The following is a 17,657-nucleotide window of genomic DNA, read 5'->3' as shown; positions in this document are numbered from 1 at the left end:
TTCCCTGGTGGAAGCTGGGGGGAGTCAACCACATAGTGCTTCCTAGGGTGGGCAGGGTGTGGAAGTTAGGAGCATATAGGTATGGTCTGCCTACTGGACATCCAGCGCATGAGATTCTACTGTGAATGTTCACTGTGGGGGGGGAAAAAACATTCCTGGAGCAGCATGAAACAGTCCTGGGACACCTCATCTCCTCTTCAGCCCCAACCTTACTGGAGCAAGTCTGGGGGAGGACTAAGAGAGGCACTGAGGTCTGCTGATACTTATGCAGGGGACAAAAACAATACAAAAAAAGGAAGCAAACAAAAATATACTATGTTATGAGAAGCAAGAAGCGGAGCACAACTGCAGTGATCACAAATTCTGCAACTTCATAACAAAATGATCGGGTCTCTGACTACATAGCTGAATGAGAAAATGTCAGTTAACATCAGTTACTAAAGCTACTCCAGTCACATAATATACAGTGATGAATGCTCAAGTCATAACAATTTAACTTTGCATAGTTTACTGGGGTGAACAACCTAAGTTTAGCTTTAAGAGTTGATCTGTATAATGACTCCCAGCTGATGAAAGTAGTTTTTTTCTCAGTGACAATGCAGTATAATGTGTTGAATGCACCTCACAAAGTTCAGTGAATAAAATACTACCTCCTAATTGTTACAGCTACAGTCAGACCAGTAACAGAATCCATGAATTGTATCCCTGAATCAAAGTCAGGGCGGAGGGCTGTATAGAACCCACCCAGCAATTAAAGTTACGGTTTATCTTTCAATACTAAACAAGGCTGGAGGTATAACAGTGACAATCATGTGCTGCACACTAAACATATACACAATGCAAGCTCACTGTGTAGGTCTTGTGGTAGTTTGCTGTGATCCCTTCAATACCTTGCAAAGTACAATCATTTAGAGGACCATCTTCCCTTTAAGCCCATCACAATGCTGACAATGACAGCATGTGGTTTAAACACGTTTTACAAGGTTACTGACAGTGTGGTTTAAACACGTTTTACAAGGTTACTGACAGTGCTGGAGTCACCATGTAAGTCTAGAAGCATGCTTTTCTCTCTCTGACAGAGGCTAAATCTTTATGTACCATATTTATATTTATCCTATGGTAGGCATCACAAACTTTGAATAATAAACTCATGGGACAAGGAAATACAGGAGTCAGATGAATTCCCAAGATGAATTCCTCAAATCATGAACTTTATTCAGATTTTGTGTGTTTATATGTGTGCACATGCATGTCTTAAAATTTTACATTTCTAACAAATTATTATGACTAGATTAGATGACTAGTTAATACCAAGATGCCATACCTTGCCAAAAGACGAAGTTCTTTGACTCAGCATGACAAGCGGAGACAGGTGGATGATGGCTGACCTAACAAAACAAAACTTGAATTATTAAGGTACTTCTTAAATATTTGCCTGTAAAATTACACATCAGTTTACTAGCCACAACTTAATGAGGAGGGACTTGCATATCCATATCTGTTTTTATTTGCTTACCAAATGTTAATATTCACTCTCCATCAATGTGGTCCAAATTAGTTTACCTTCCTCAGTGTGTGTCCATTTCTGTGTGTTAACTGTCACTACCTCAAGGTTAATCCAGTTATTACACTGTCTGTTTCATGGTTTCTTCTACTGGTGGCAGACTGCTACATCATGTTCTTTCTGTATATCCTCCAATTCATGACCATTCTTCCTGATCTACTACTTTTTTCACTTCCCTATTCGTTCAATTTGAACTTATAATTTTCATAAATAAACTTCTGTAACAGCTAATCGTGACTAAAATTTCAGGTTTTAGCACTTCCACATTTTTTTTCTTTTTCGGTATGCTAAACAGGTGTCCCATATGATAGGAGCTACATTTAGTATGTACATATATTACATTTTTGCATATCCTTTTTATTTTATGATACAATAAAGACTTACATTTTTGCCCTCTAAAAGGGGACATTCCTGTTCATAAGAGAACCGCCCAATTAACAGCATGTAAACCAAGAAACACTAAAGAGTGTGGTCTTGCCCTCCATAAAAACATTCATGATAAATCCATTCTCTCTATTAATAACGTTAGTGCTGCTCATTGAAAAGGAGATAAGACTGCAATATTTCAAACAATTAACTAGGGAACAATGCATGTAATTTTGTGAGAAACAAAAGGCACGGCATTTGTTTTATCTAATACAGAGTATACTTCAAAACACACCACCACCTTCCATATATGCTTTGCCAGAGATGGCCTGCATCTGTCTCTCTTGGGCTCCAGGCTCCTGGCAAAGGCTTTTGTCTCCCCAATAGTCCCTTTTTTAGGCAATGCCATGAGGTCAAAACTACCAACATGAAAATTTCATCAAAACGTAAATTTAAGGTCATGTTGCTTAAAGCTAGGAGTCTAAACATGAAACTGCACTCATTGCAAGCATTCTTAACCCTGGAAGATGCTGACATTTGTGAAGTCACAGAAACCTGGTTCAAAGCTACACAGAGCACACCAGCCATACCAGGTTACTCATCCTATCATACATTCAGACCCCAAACCATGGGCAACAAAGCAAAAGGAGGTGGAGTTCCAATATATTTAAAAGACATACACACCTCCAGGCTAGTCAAACAGTATGATGCACAGGAAACACTCCAGGTGCAGTTAACAATTGACAAGGCCCCTATTCAAATCATAGCTAGCTTTAGGCCTTCGACTTTGACTCAAGATGCCCACTCCACCTGTCTGGACCTCTACGACTATCAAGATTCAACCCATTACCTGGATCATGGGTGACTAACTATCCAACCATCGACTGGAAGAAATACACATGCCAAGACACAAATGCCCAGAGATTCTGTGATTTTGTCAATGCAAATTTTATTTATTTATTTATTTACATTTGTTGACTGGGAGTGTCCGACTGGACGTAGGTCCATTTTCAGCGGAGGCCCAGGGAGAAAAGCTCCACAGTTAAAATAAACAGACAGTAGTTACATTGGATTACATAGCGATTAACAATTTAACATAGCAATTACTTGCAACATATTTACAGATGAAGAACATAGTCATCAGTAGACAACTAGAATCTTTATCTGTGAAGTACATAACAGACATTAACAAATGTTACAATAAGAACTTCCTGCTGTATAATAAGTACTAGCCTTATGAGCATCGGAGCTTGCTATAATTAAGGTAGTTAGTGGAGTGGAAAGAAAGGTAGTGGTTGGATGGGGTGGGTGATATTAGAGTGGGAGTTGCAAGGGCATAGCCAGCATGTTTTTAGGTGCGCTTTTAGTAAAGTTTTGAAGTGGGTGCATGATGGTACGAAGGTAACTGTGGGTGGAAGGGAGTTCCATAATTTGGCTACTGTGCAACAGAATAGTGCTTCACCAGCAGAGTTATTGGCTTTAGTGATCTGCAAGTGATTTTTGTTGCTGGATCTTAGTGGTCTGGTGGTGCGATAGGGTTGGAGTAGATTCTGGAGGGATGGGACATTTAGTGGATGGTTTACTAGTTTGTGGGCGAGTGAGAGTTGATGCCACTGAAGGAGGTGAGGGAGTTCAAGCCAGCCCAGTTCAGCAAGTGAGAGACAGTGGTGACTACGGTAGGATGCCCCTGTGGCGAATTTGGCGATTTTGTTGTAGCAGGTCTCTAGCTTGTTTAGATCGCATTGCCTTAGGTTGGTATATATTGGAGAGGCATAAAGTAGCGTGGAGATAAGGTGGGAATTTGCTATTGAAATCTTTGCTGCTTTCTTGAGAAGTTGCTTATTTCTGTATAACGCTCCTAGTTTTTTGTGGACTTTTTTATGGTCATGGATATGTGAATGTCAAATTTTAGTTTATTGTCTATTTCCACTCCTAGCAATTTGGTGTGTTCAGTTGGGTATATAGTGGTGTTGTCTTTTGCTGTGATGTTAAAGTGAGAGTTGTTTTGAGTATGTTTGGTGGGTTGGAAGATTAGTTTAGTTTTGTTTGGGTTGAGTATTAATTGGGCATCAGATAACCAAGTTTCAACAGAGGAAAAGGCTTCCTGTGTGACTTTTTGCAGTCTGGGTAGGGACTGGGCTGAGCAGATGATGGGTGAGTCATCTGCGTATTGTATGAGCGTGCCATGTTTGGTGGCAGAGGCTAGATTATTGGTGTAAACAGAGAAGAGTAGGGGTCCAAGGATAGATCCTTGGGGAACCCCTATGGAGACAGGTAGTTGGGGAGATATGTCATTCTGCCATACAACGGATTGTTGGTGGTCAGACAGGTAACTCTGAAACCAGTTGGTGACTGATTGAGAGAAGGATAGGTTATTGAGGACAGAGATAAGTTGTTTGTGTGGGACCATGTCAAATGCTTTAGATAGGTCTAGGAAAGTAGCAGGGGAGAGATAGCCGTTGTTTTTATGCTGAAGGATAGTGTTAGTAAAGGAGAGTAAGGCAGTGGTGGTGCTATGGTTTGGTCAGAAACTATGCTGAGTACTGGAAAGGAGGTTGTTAGTATGGAGGTAGTCTGAGATCTGAGAGTGTATGCATCTCTCTAGTATTTTGGAGAGTGGAGAGAGAATTGCTATGGGGCAGTAACTGGTTAGTTCTGTGGAGGGTCCGCCTTTGTGGAGGAGAATTATATGTGATACTTTCTGCAGTGTGGGAACGTAACTTTCTGACAGAGATCAGTTAATCAAGATGGATACTGGGTAGGCCAGAGCATCAGCTGCAATTTGTAGGTATTCACTTGGGAGGTTGTCTGCTGCTAATTTGGTGGGTTTAAGTTTAGTTAAGAGTTTTTTTATGTTGGAGGTAGGAACAGGAGAAAAAGAGAAGGCAGTGGGGAGATTACTAGTTGAAGGTGTGGGTTGGAGGGGAGGGGGGTTGTGTTGTTTAGCTAGTGATAGTATGGTTTGTGTGAAGTGTGTGTGTTGAATGAGGTAGCAATATTTTCTGAGGAGTGAGGGATGTTAGGAGGAGGGGTACTGACTTTACCTGGGTGGAGGATGGAGTTTATGGAGGACCAGAATTGTTTGGGGCTGTGTTGTGAGGAGTGTAGGGAAGACTGGTAGTATTGGAATTTGTCCTGTTTTATTAGCTTTTTGATTCTATTGTGCAGTTCTAGGAATTTATTTTTAGTTGAGGGGGTTTTGGTTTTGCGCCAGTGCTCCCAGGCTTTATCCCTGTTTTTCATTTCTGATTTAGTGGTTTTCTGTAGCCATGGGGAGGGTTGTGCTTTGGTTCTGGAAAATCTTATGGGGGCACGGTAATTAAGGATTCTCAGGAAGGTAGTATTAAAAAATTCAACTTCGTCATCTAGACTGAGGTACTTTAGAGGATGCCAGTTACATTCTTTGAGGGATGAGATGAATGTGAGTGGGTTAAAGTTTAGTTTTTTACGTATTTGATGGTAGATGACAGGTTTAGCTTGGTATAGGTATTTTTTGAGTAGGAATGTTGGGGAGTGATCACTGAGGCTTTCTGATAAGCAGCCTGTTATATATGACTGGGGGCTCTTACTGACTAGTATCCAATCCAGGATAGTGTGCTTGCTGGAGTTTTTATTTATCCTGGTTGGAGACTGGACTAGTTGGGTGAAGCCAAACATGATGGGTTGGATGGTTGCCAGAACAGGATTGCCAATCACCTAAAATGATAGTTTTTTGGGGGAGATGGTGGTTAGACCAGCTGAGGAGGTTTTCTAGTGGAGGGATGTTTTGGCCAGGTGGGAAGTAGCATCCAATAATGTTGATGGTTTTGTTTTGGTTTATTTTGAGGTTGGTATATATTATTTCTTCATTGCCTATTTGTGGAGCTGATGATTTCAAGATCTGGATGTTTAGATGCTGTTTAAATATTATAGCTACACCGCCTCCTTTCTTGTTTAGCCGGTCTAATTTTATTATCTAGTGACCTGTAGGGAGTATTTGCTCACTGATAATGTGAGGTTTTAGCCAGGTTTCTGTCAGGATGACTATATCTGGGGAGTACAAGTCTATGGTGGCATGGAGTTCTGGACTTTGTTGGATATACTTCTAATATTTAGGTTTAGTAGAAGGAAGTCACTTGGCTTTCTATTGGCTGTAATATGGGAGAAGTTGTGGTCTCTAGTCTGATTATGAGGATTGGGGTTGGAGATGGTAGGTCCAGGGTTGGGGTGGATGTCTCCACTTAGGGCTAGTTTTGATATGCATAAGGTTATTAGTTTTCTCAGTTTTTCAAATGCCAAAGTCAAATGCCTTGGACCAGTTGGTTGACACCCCCACAACAGGTGAAAATATCTTAGACTTAGTATTAACTAACATGAGTAACCACTGCAGCATCACTCTATTCAGTCTCCTAAAGACTCTTCAGAGGTGACCTCTGGCATACAAAGCAATCTTGGACCCTGCCCTGATGGGACTGCTGCATACTTGCATGTCAGGCTCCACTCGAGTAACCCGCATGCACAACCTCAACAAAACTTGTTGGCGGGACAGATGTGTGTCCCAGAGACTCCCCCTTTTGTGGAACAGACTCCCTCTCCACATGAAGCAGAGTACCTCATTAACTCATTTTAAGCACAACTTGGATAACTGGAAAGGGAACAGAAAATACACTCCTGGGATTACACCTGTGTCCCTGCTGGACAGTGGCATAGGGTGCTGAATTGTTGGAACATGGGCTAAATTCTTGGCTAGGCTTGTAATGGCCTCAGGGTCAATAGTCTAGTAACTTCCTATGATAAAATACTTAAGCTTTACTAAAATGTCATTCAAGCATAGATTCTGTTCATATACAACATTGGTTCACACCAGTCTACAGCCAAGTCCTAAAAAAGCTGCAAATAAAAATAGTTAATAGTGTCTGTAATAAGAAATTGTTAAAGTTTCAGAAAGCATAAGTGAGGAAGGGTCTATATCACTTCGTCAAAACGGCAGAAGTTTGAACACCATATGTTCGAACTTCTAACCTCGAAGTGCAAAACCATCGAAGGCTTAGAATAGTGATTTCTTTCCCAAGGAAAAAAATCACTGTTCCAAGAAACACACACACAGCACAAGCACACCAAAAAAACAGCAACCCACATGCATACACTTAAAATCCTACATCTAACCCTACACTAAATTGAACATACACTACTATCTATCCACTTACCTTAACCCAAACCCTAACCCTAAGCTCCATCAATATCACACATTCACCTGACCCACGCCCTAACCCTAACTCACCTATCCCGCCCTAACCCTAAAGTCTGTCATTATCGTACACCCACCTCATCCACGCACTAACCCTTACTCATCTAACCCGAGCCCTAACGTCCACACAATTGCACACTTACCTGAACCCGACCCGTAATTTTCCACCACAGTGCTGAAAAGCGCGAAGCCACAGAAACGGCCTGTGATGACCGTGCCCTGGCCCAGCAATCAAGAAGCCTCAATCCTCACCACTAACACCAGGGAGGCCGTCTCCTAGAAGAGGAAAGGATAACTAATACACACAGTAAAGTACAATTTCCCTTAGGTGCACAAAGATCATAGTCAGTCTGGGGCTGGTTGCTCCCTTGTTCACCAGGTCCCCAATAAGACTCCCCACTGGCACAGCTATAGGGTCCAGGTCTTAGCCTAACTGGGCAAGCTAAAACCTCCAGTACCCTCTCTGTCCAACCAGTGCTTCATGTCCCTGCCAAGTAGCTGACACAACACACACACACTTTGACATAAGTATTTATACAACTTCATAGACACTCTTGGGAAAGGCTGACACAGATTCTCCAACTGTGTCCCTTTACCCAGACTATATGGTAGTAATTACTGACACCACCCAGTTAATAATATCAGCTACTAAAAGGCCCTTAAAAGGGTGTCCAATTATTACTGTGCAATATTATTATCCAATGGTAGTATGACTAACAGTCAAGGCTTACTTTAGAGTGGCCTATTACAATAACCTCTATAAATATGTAATGTACTCTAGTGCTTATCTCTACACAAAGCAGCCACAGGTATAAGGTTTTAAAAATATTTAATAATAAATAATTAAAACACAAGACAGAACTACTACACCACACAGATATCTAAGAGTTCAGAAATCACACAGAAACTTAAAGTAATACAGCAGGACAGGTTTGATTTAAAAGAAAAATACCTAATTAATCTTTACTAGCTTGAACTATTCCTAAAAGAAATCACAGTGCTAAAACTTACATGTGAGTATAAGGCAGAGTGCTGGTAAGTTGGATATACAAAGTCAAAATGCTCCTAGTCTCTTGTGGGAAATAGTATTTAAACATTGCTAACAACATGTCTCTAAGGCCCTTCCCAAATTACATCATTTGTTTTCCCAGTATTCATATTGCATCATCTTAACACCTGGTCTGAGTTCTCAGGCCACAAACTGCATTATTTAGCAATCTAACACCTACTCAGAAACGTACAACAATACAAGGCATTTCACTAACAGAAACTAGAGCAATAAAGCACCTTCCACATCTAAATTCTGGTCATAAACTTTAGCCTTAAAACAATGGGCATGAAACCTTCATCCAGCCGCACTGGAGCCAAATTGTAAAACATTAAAGAGATTCATAAGATGTTTTCAACTTAAAAATACACATTTGAAATACTTGGCTTGGTTTTCCTTACAGCAGATGGCAATGGTGCAACAATCTTAAAGTTCACATTTTACAGTGTTTCCTTACATTTAAAAACACAAGCCTGTATTTTTGCATTTATTTATACAGTTGATAGAATTATGTATCAAATTCTATTTGATTAGGTTGGCAGCCTTCGCTCATCTCTCCCCAATCGTCACATCTCTTTCCCCCCTGGGGAACTCAAGCAAGTTTTTCAAGTGCCCCTTGAGAAACATCGCTTGAGAGTGTCAGGTCTATCGGGGTGTACCTCACCCCATTCCCTGTCTTGAGAGCCCATCTGCACTGGCATTGCTATTCCCACTGCAGTGCTGCACTGACATATCATATGCTTGCAACCCTAGACTCCATCTTAGCAACTTGGCATTTTGCTGACTGGCTCTGTTTAACCATGTTAGAGGATTGTGATCTGTCATCACAGTGAACTTTCTCCCATACAGATAAGGCTGAAGTTTTTGTAGTGCCCACATTCTGGCTAGACATTCTTTTTCTACCGCTGCATAGCATTCCTCCCTGGGTTGGAGCCTATGACTGAGATAAACCACTGGGTGCCCCTCTCCCTCTGAAGAAATCTGGCTAAGTACAGCCCCCACCCCATAGTTTGAAGCATCCACCTGCACAACAAAGTCTTTGCTATAGTCTGGACTGGCTAACACAGGGGATCCTCCCAAAGCTTCCTTAAGCTTCTGAAATGCCTGCTCACATGTTGGGGTCCACACTACCTTATCTGGCCTGTTCTTCCTTGTCAGGTCTGTGAGGGCAGCAGCTATGGTACTATAATTGGGAACAAACTTTCTGTAGTACCCTGCTGTCCCCAAGAATGCCCTCACCTGCTTTTTGGTAACAGGTGCAGGCCATGCCTGAATAGCTTCCACTTTGGCAGGTTCTGGCCTTATCTTACCACTACCCACTCTATGTTCTAGGTAGGAGACCTCTGCCATACCCACCTGACATTTGCTCAGCTTAATGGTCAACCCTGCCCTCTGTAGTCTGCCCAGCACCTCCCTGACATGCTGAAGGTGCTCTTGCCAGGAATGGCTGTAGATAGCAATATCTTCCATGTAAACAAGGGCAAACCCTCCTGCTCCTGCTAAGATATAATCTACCAGCCACTGGAAAGTCTCTGGGGCATTCTTCATCCCAAAGGGCATCTTTGTGAACTCATACAAGCCAAAAGGAGTCACAAAGGCTGAATTCTCCCTAGCACTAGGAGTCAAGGGCACCTGCCAGTAACCCTTGGTAAGATCAATGGTTGTAAGATACGTAGCCCCACCCAGCTGCTCTAGGGCCTCATCTGTCCTAGGCTTGGGGTAAGCATCTGACTCTGTGTGACTATTTAATTTCCTGTAATCCACACAGAACATGTTGCTGCCATCCTTCTTTGGCACCAACACCACTGGTGAAGCCCAGGGACTGTTGGAATCTTGAATCACCCCTAGTTCCAACATCTCCTGTACCTCCTCCTTCAGAGTCTGTTTGACTCTCTCAGGCACCCTATAAGGGCCTGCCTGATAGGCCCTTGGGGTCCTGTATCCACCTGGTGCTGCACCAGGTGGGTGCTCCCTGGTTTCCCAGTGAACACATCCCCAAATTCCTGCAACATTGCTCAGATTTCTCAAACCTGGGTAGGAGATAGCTGCTCAGACATTGCTACCCCTTCCACCAAAGTTCAGCCTGAGCCTCACTGAGGAGATCAATCACAAGATCTGTCTCAGACTCCTCCTGCAATCCACTGCAAATGCTCAGCACAAGGGCCTCCCTATCATGGTAAGGTTTCATCATATTAACATGGTACAATTTGTGCCCCTGCCATCTGCCAAGCACTTCCACCATGTAGTTAACATCACTTACCTTTCTTACCACTTTGTAGGGTCCCTCCCAAGCTGCTTGCAACTTGTTGTGTCTGACAGGAATGAGAACCATCACCTGCTGCCCCTACAGCATACTCTCTAGTGCAAGCATTCCTGTCATACCACACCTTTTTCTGTTGTTGGGCTTCTGCTAGGTTCTCCTGGGCCAGGCCCATGAGTTTCCTGAGCCTTGTCCTAAGGTTCAGGACATATGCCACAACAGACTCCTTGGGAGAATCACACTCACCTTCCCACTCATCTCTAATTAAATCTAGAGGTCCCCTCACTCTATGCCCATACAGCAACTCAAAGGGTGAAAAACCTGTGGATTCTTGGGGAACCTCTGTATATGCAAAAAACAGATGGGGCAAATATTTGTCCCACTCCCTCTTAAACTGATCTGCAAATGCCCACAGCATGGACCTGAACATAGAGTTTAACCTCTCAACAAGACCATTAGTCTGGGAATGGTAGGGGGTGGTCTTCATGTGCTTCACCCCACAGGACTTCCACAGACAAGCCAGCAGGACTAACATAAAATTGGCACCTCTGTCAGACAGTATTTCCTTTGGGAAACCTACCCTGCTGAAAATCTCTAGCAAAGCATTTGCCACCTTCTTGGCCTCAATGGAGGACAAAGCCACTGCCTCAGAGTATTGTGTAGCATAATCTACAATCACTAGCATATACTTTTTCCCTGTGGAACTTGGGGTACTCATAGGACCCACAATATCCATAGCTACCCTCTGAAATGGCTCATTCATGGGCAAAGGCATCAAAGGAGCTCTCACCTTGTCTCCTGCCTTGCCTATCTTTTGGCACTGCTCACAGGTCCTGCAGTACCCTGTTACATCTCTGGAAATTCCAGGCCAATAGAAGTTTTGCATAACATGCCTCTTTGTACGTTTTATGCCCATATGACCTGCAAAGGGAATATCATGGGCTATGGCTAGAAGCACCAGACAGTAAGCTCTAGGCACTACCAACTGCTGTACTCTCTCACCTTCTAGCCCTCCCTCAGGGGTCCACTCTCTGTACAGTAACCCTTTGTTCCAGTATACAGATTCCCCTTCCCTTGAGAATCAGGTGCCTCCCTAGCTACCTACCTCAGGCATTGGCAATGTAGGGTCTGAGAGCTGAGCCTATCTCAACTCCCTCCTTGTAACCCTTCCCAGCTCCCCTTCCACAGGAAGTCTGGCATCCTCTGATAGTGGTGCCTCACTGTCAGCCTGGGTACTACTACTCACTTCTACCTTTGCAGTTACCCTGTCCAAGGGAACACCAGTACCCACAAGCAGCTGTGGCTCACATTCAGTATCACTGCTACAGCATAGCTCACTACCTGAAGTAACCACCTCAGCAGTCCCGGCTGCAAGTATGCAGAATGTCTGGGTCTCCCCCAGGCTACCAGACCCACATGCTTGTCTCCTAGCCTCACTGCATGTAACTGCATAAGTACATAGTACTGCCTCATCCAAATCCTTCACTCTCAGGACATCTGCAGGATGGTAGTTCCATACCTCTGTTGTCTCAAGACAAACCACTGTTGGCATTTTGTCTTTCCCACTTACTGGATCCCTCACCTTTGGTTCCCCACCTTGCCTCCGTGGACATCTGTATGCCACATGGCCCCACTGGTTGCATTCAAAACATTTAACCCTAGCTCCTAGATGTGTACCTGGACTAGTGGCTTCCCCTGCTATTGGCAGATTCTGTTGGGGCAGTCTGTGCTGCCCACCATGGGTTCCTTTAGTCCCATGAGCAGTACTGGGGGTCCCTTTCCTGTGCAGGGCTGCCCTGCTTGCTAGGTATAGGTCTCCCTTCTTCCCCAACTCCTCTGAAGTAGCACACTGTCTATCAGCTAACCAGATTCTCATGTCCTCAGGCAAAGTGCTAAGGGCTTGTTCCCTTACCAAAAGGTCTGCCAGCCCTTCAAAAATGGTGACCTGACATCCACTCACCCAGCTATGAAAATAAGTGCTCAGTTCAACAACATATTCACATACATTTTCATCTGCCTTGCGTCTATGCTCATGAAACTTTTTCCTATACATTTCAGGTGTTAGCTTAAAACATTCTAATAAATGTCTGTTTACAGCAGTATAATTAAAACAGTCAGTGTCATGCATTTTTGTTAAAGAAGTTGCAGCTTTACCATGAACTATGGGGGTCAGGAAACGTACCCAGAGCCCTTGGTCAACTTCATACTGTTTACATACCCGCTCACACATATGAATGAAGCTATCATAATTATCCCCCTCTTTAAACTGTGGAAGAAATTTACTGACCTTTTGTGCTTCTGGGGTCTGGTTACTCCCCTCCCCATTACCTCCATGACTCTGGCGAAGAGTCAGCATTTTCATAACTCCTCTGCCATTCATTTTCCTCAGCTTGTAGAGTCCTCATTTTCTCGGCTGCTTCTAGTTCCATACGTCTGGCCTCCAACTCAAGTCTCTTTAGCTCCAGATAGATTTTTAAGTCCACTGCAGAAAGGTTGAGCTGTCCATTCTCCGAGGATATTGTATCTCCACTGTCAGTCTGATTGTCCTCCAGGCTGTTTTCTGATGTAGCTGTAACCAAGGCTGCACTCAGGTCTGCTTTAGTCAAGTTTCCATGCACCAGTCCCCTAGCCTGGAACATCTCCACCAGCTGGCTCCTTGTCTGCTTTCCATACTCTTCTGCTGACATGCTGCCTACTCACCCTGACTAACACTAAGTTAACAAAAGAAATAAAACAATTGTGATCTGAACTCTGAGTATACTCTGTGTGGCTGTTTTAGAGTACAAAACACTTTTAGAGATCACTGTACATAAGCTACAGGAATTCACTCTACCACACCACTACAAGCCAATTAGCATGTGAAGTAGATCCCACCACTGCCAAACACTTGTGACGACCATGCCCTGGCCCAGCAATCAAGAAGCCACATCCTCACCACTAACACCAGGGAGGTCATCTCCTAGAAGAGGAAAGGATAACTAATACACACAGTAAAGTACAATTTCCCTTAAGTGCACACAGAGATTACAGTCAGTCTGGGGCTGGTTACTCCCTTGCTCACCAGGTCCCCAAAATGACTCCCCACTGGCACTGCTATAGGGTTCAAGTCTTAGCCTAACTGGGCAAGATAAAACCTCCAGTACCCTCTCTGTCCAACCAGTAGCGGACACAACACACACACACTTTGAGATAAGTATTTATACAACTTCACAGACACTCCTGGGAAAGGCTGACACAGATTGTCCACCTGGGCTCCTTTACCCACACTATACCACAGTAATTATTGCCACCACCCAGTTAATAATATCAGCTACTAAAATGCCCTTAAAAGGGTGTCCAATTATTACTGTGCAATATTATTATCCAATGGTAGTATGACTAACAGTCAAGGCTTACTTAAGAGTGGCCTATTACAATAACCTCTATAGGTTCATAGGTTTATACTAGGCTATCTGCCCTAAGGCATTTATAAGCCTAGCCCAAAGTTATGTGGCTTACGCCACCCCTTATGTTAGAAATAATGTGCCCATTAGTTTGTTGTGCCTCTGTCCAGCAGTGACACAGAGATGATTCCCGGGGTAAACCTACGATCTCCCATCCACCGGTCAAGATTTTTCTTGAACAGAGCCAGCAAGGTGCTCTGCCTCACATGGACCGGGATTTTATTCCACAGCATGGGGAGTCTCTGGGTGATAAATCTATCCCTCCAGCACGTCCTATTTATATCCGTGCTAAGGTTTAAGTCACTTGCTCTAGTGGTTCTGGTGGATTTGGATTTTTTGAGGTGGAGCATGTCCATTAATTCCGGGTTGGTCATGGCCTTGTATGTCAGGCAAAGGTCACCTCTGAGCAGACGGTATGCAACTGAATAGAGTTGGAGTTTCTTCAGTCTGGCAGTATATGACAGGTTTTGGAGTCCATTTATCCTTTTGGTGAGGAACTTTTGGGGTCTCTCCAATTGCTGCAGGTGTCGGGTGAGATACATCCCGAATGGGGCATTGTACTCGATCATTGGTCTGATATGTGAAGAGTACAGGGGAACAATGGCCTCACTTGATCTGGATGTGAATCCCTTCATGATCAGATGGGCAATGTAGAAGGTCTTTCGAACCACTTTAGCAACGTGAGTGTCAAACGAGAGGCCACTGTCAACCTGGGTACCCAGGTCCCTGATAACCTCTTCTGTGCTTAGTGGGTTGCCACCTATATGGTAGCTTGGGGTTACCTTGTTTTTCCCGAAGGGTATGACTATACACTTCTGCGTTTAACTTCAGGCCATGGCTCTGGCACCAGCTATCAGTTTCCGTGAGACCCCTCTGAAGGATGTCTGTGTCCGATGTACTATCCACTATGGCACCCAGTTTGCAGTCATCCGCAAACTTTGTCAGCCATAGTCCTCCTATGTTTGCCTGTACTTCTGAGAAGTAGATGCCGAACAATAGGGGGCCAAGGACTGAGCCCTGTGGGACACCACTTGTAACCGGCTTGGAGTCTGACATGGCTCCAGCAACTCTAACCCTGTGGCTTCTGTCCTTTAGCCAGTTTGCAACCCATCTTGTGACATATGGGTTTACATTTAAGCTGGTAAGTTTCTCTATGATACCCGAGTGGGGTATTGTGTCGAAAGCTTTTGCAAGGTCAAGGTAGGCTGTATGGACTGCCTTTCCCTCATCAATGGCCTTGGTAACTGTTTCGAAGAAGTCAACCAAGTTCAAAGGCAAGATCTGCCCTTGACAAAGCCAAACTGGGTTGGGTCCAAGGTCTGCAAGTCCCCTATGTCCTTGTTTATGAGTTCCATTATGATCCTCTCCATAGCTTTGCAGACCAGGCTTGTTAAGCTTATGGGGTAATTACCAGGGTCCGTGAGGCACCGCCTTTGTGGAGTGGGACCACAGTTGCTGTACGCCACTCCTTGGGCACATATCCTGTGGTAAGGCTAAGATTAAACAGCTGCCTTATGTGCGGGTTTAGTTCTTCATTGAGTTCATGTAGCACACAGCCGGGACACCATCCGGTCCCATTGATGCTGTGTTTTTAGCTTTAGAGAGCAGCTTTCACCTGCGCATTTGAGATGTCTGGGAGGCTACACTCTGTTGGGATAGTTATCTCTCCTTTTGGGAGGGAGAGGGGGGTGAAGTTTGTGCTGAACCTGTCTGCCAGTATGTTGGCAATGTCTGTGGGTTCAGTGATTTTTGTATCATTTTGGACTAATTCTGAGCATATCTGGGAGTTTCCACCCAGGTTTCTGACATAGCTGAAGAAGGCCTTATGATTGTCTTTTGAATCTATGGCAATTTTTTCTCAAAGTTGGCCTTGGATGATTTTATGAGGGATCGTAGTTTCTTGCTAGTACTGATCAAAGATGCCTTCCCTTTTTGGGATTTTGCTCTATCATGTAATAGCTTTCTCCTCTTATTGTAAAGTTTGTTTATGGCTGGGGTCCACCAGACTGGGCGTTTGCCCTTGGTGGAAAGAGTCTTGGTTTTATTTGGGATTGCCTGATCCATGCAGTCCTGAAGGTGTTCATAGAAGGCATTTGTAAGGGCTTCCGCAGCTTGGGTTGTGGTTTCCATTGGCTCGGGGGCCTTGAAGGATATAAATATGCAATGTACTCTAGAGCTTATCTCTACACAAAGCAGCCACAGGTAGGTTTTAAAAATATTTAATAATAAATAATTGAAACACAAGACAGAACTACTACACGACAGAGATATCTAAGAGTTCAGAGATCACACAGAAACAAAGTAATAGAGTAGGACAGGTCTGATTTCAAAGAAAAATACCTAATTAAACTTTACTAGCTTTAACTATTCCTACAAGAAATCACAGTGCTAAAACTTACATGTGAGCATAAGCCAGAGTACTGGTAAGTTGGATATACAAAGTCAAAATGCTCCTAGTCTCTTGTGAGAAATAGTATTTAAGCATTACTAACAACATGTCTCTAAGGCCCTTCCTAAATTACATCATTTTTGACACTATTCATATTGCATCATCTTAACACCTGGCCTGAGTTCTCGGGCCACAAGCTGCATTATTTAGCAATCTAACACCTACTCAGAAACGTACAACAATAGAAGGCATTTCACATGTATATTCTAACAGAAACTATAGCAATAAAGCACCTTCCACATCTAAATTCTGGTCATAAACTTTAGCCTTAAAACAATGGGCATGAAACCTTCATCCAGCCACACTGGAGCCAAATTGTAAAACATTAAATAGATTTATAAGATCTTTTCAACTTAAAAAGACACATTCAAAATACTTGGCTTGCTTTTCCTTACAGCAGATGGCAATGTTGCAACAATCTTGAAGTTCACATTTTACAGTGTTTTCTTACATTTAAAAACACAAGCCTGTATTTTACATTTTATACAGTTGATAGAATTATGTATCAAATTCTATTTGACTAGGCTGGCAGCCTTCGCCCATCTCTCCCCAATCATCACATGGCTCACCGGATTCTTTCCCTGGGAAGGAATTTGGTGTTCCGCGGCTTCGCAATAATCAGTTTTCGAACATATGGTGTTCGAACTGCTGAAGTTTTGACAAACTGATAGGAACCCGTGAGGAAATATGCCACATCTTGCAACATTTTTCAGATGGGAAGAAAAAATAAAAAATCCTATGAAAAAGTGTCTTATCTTCACTCATATTTAACGATAGACATGCACTGTGTAATATTATCACTATGCAACACTATACTACAAATTGTAACACCATAAAAAAGTGCCACAAGTGTTTGAAGATGAGACTTAACCAGCTCATGTTCTACAATGAAGAGATCTTTATGGAAACATTAATGTACTATAAGAAGGTTCTTTAGGTTCCTGGACTTGTAACATGGATAGGCAGCCATACTATGCAGAGTCTGTTTTTTTGTGACTCAATCTCATGACATTCCACGATGGCTATACTGCTACAGAGACATGTTTTGAAATAACTAAAAAACTCTCAAGAAATGTACATTTGTGCATGCTCATCATTTATCTGCAACCCATTAAACTTTCAAGGATTGTGTATCTGGTGGTTGTGGGATGCCCTGTATGTTCTGGGGATTTCAGTTTGATGACACCAAGGGTGGAGGGCTTGAGGCATTAATGTTATGTGCCCATACCTTTCAAAGTCTACAGTGCAAGGAAGGATCACATTTCTCAGTTACATTCTACAAACATGGTACAATTAAGCT

The 17,657-nt window shown here is 43.2% G+C and overlaps 1 protein-coding gene across 5 annotated transcripts in view; it reads right to left on the bottom strand.

Moving 5' to 3' along the window:
- The window catches only part of OSBPL3 (oxysterol binding protein like 3), a 2,414,360-nt gene that overhangs the window by 502,226 nt on the left and 1,894,477 nt on the right, over nt 1-17,657 (bottom strand). For all 5 annotated transcript variants that reach the window (XM_044066857.1, XM_044066855.1, XM_044066859.1 and 2 more), the window contains one exon: nt 1,325-1,388. In XM_044066857.1, coding sequence (XP_043922792.1) covers nt 1,325-1,388 — 64 coding nt within the window. The remainder of the gene's footprint in view (nt 1-1,324; nt 1,389-17,657) is intronic.

Source organism: Protopterus annectens, chromosome 3.part1, assembly GCF_019279795.1.
Source record: "Protopterus annectens isolate FY-2018-M chromosome 3.part1, PAN1.0, whole genome shotgun sequence".
NCBI lineage: Eukaryota > Metazoa > Chordata > Ceratodontiformes > Protopteridae > Protopterus > Protopterus annectens.
Note: the sequence above shows the minus strand (reverse complement) of the source record. Positions and strands in the feature narration are given on the sequence as shown.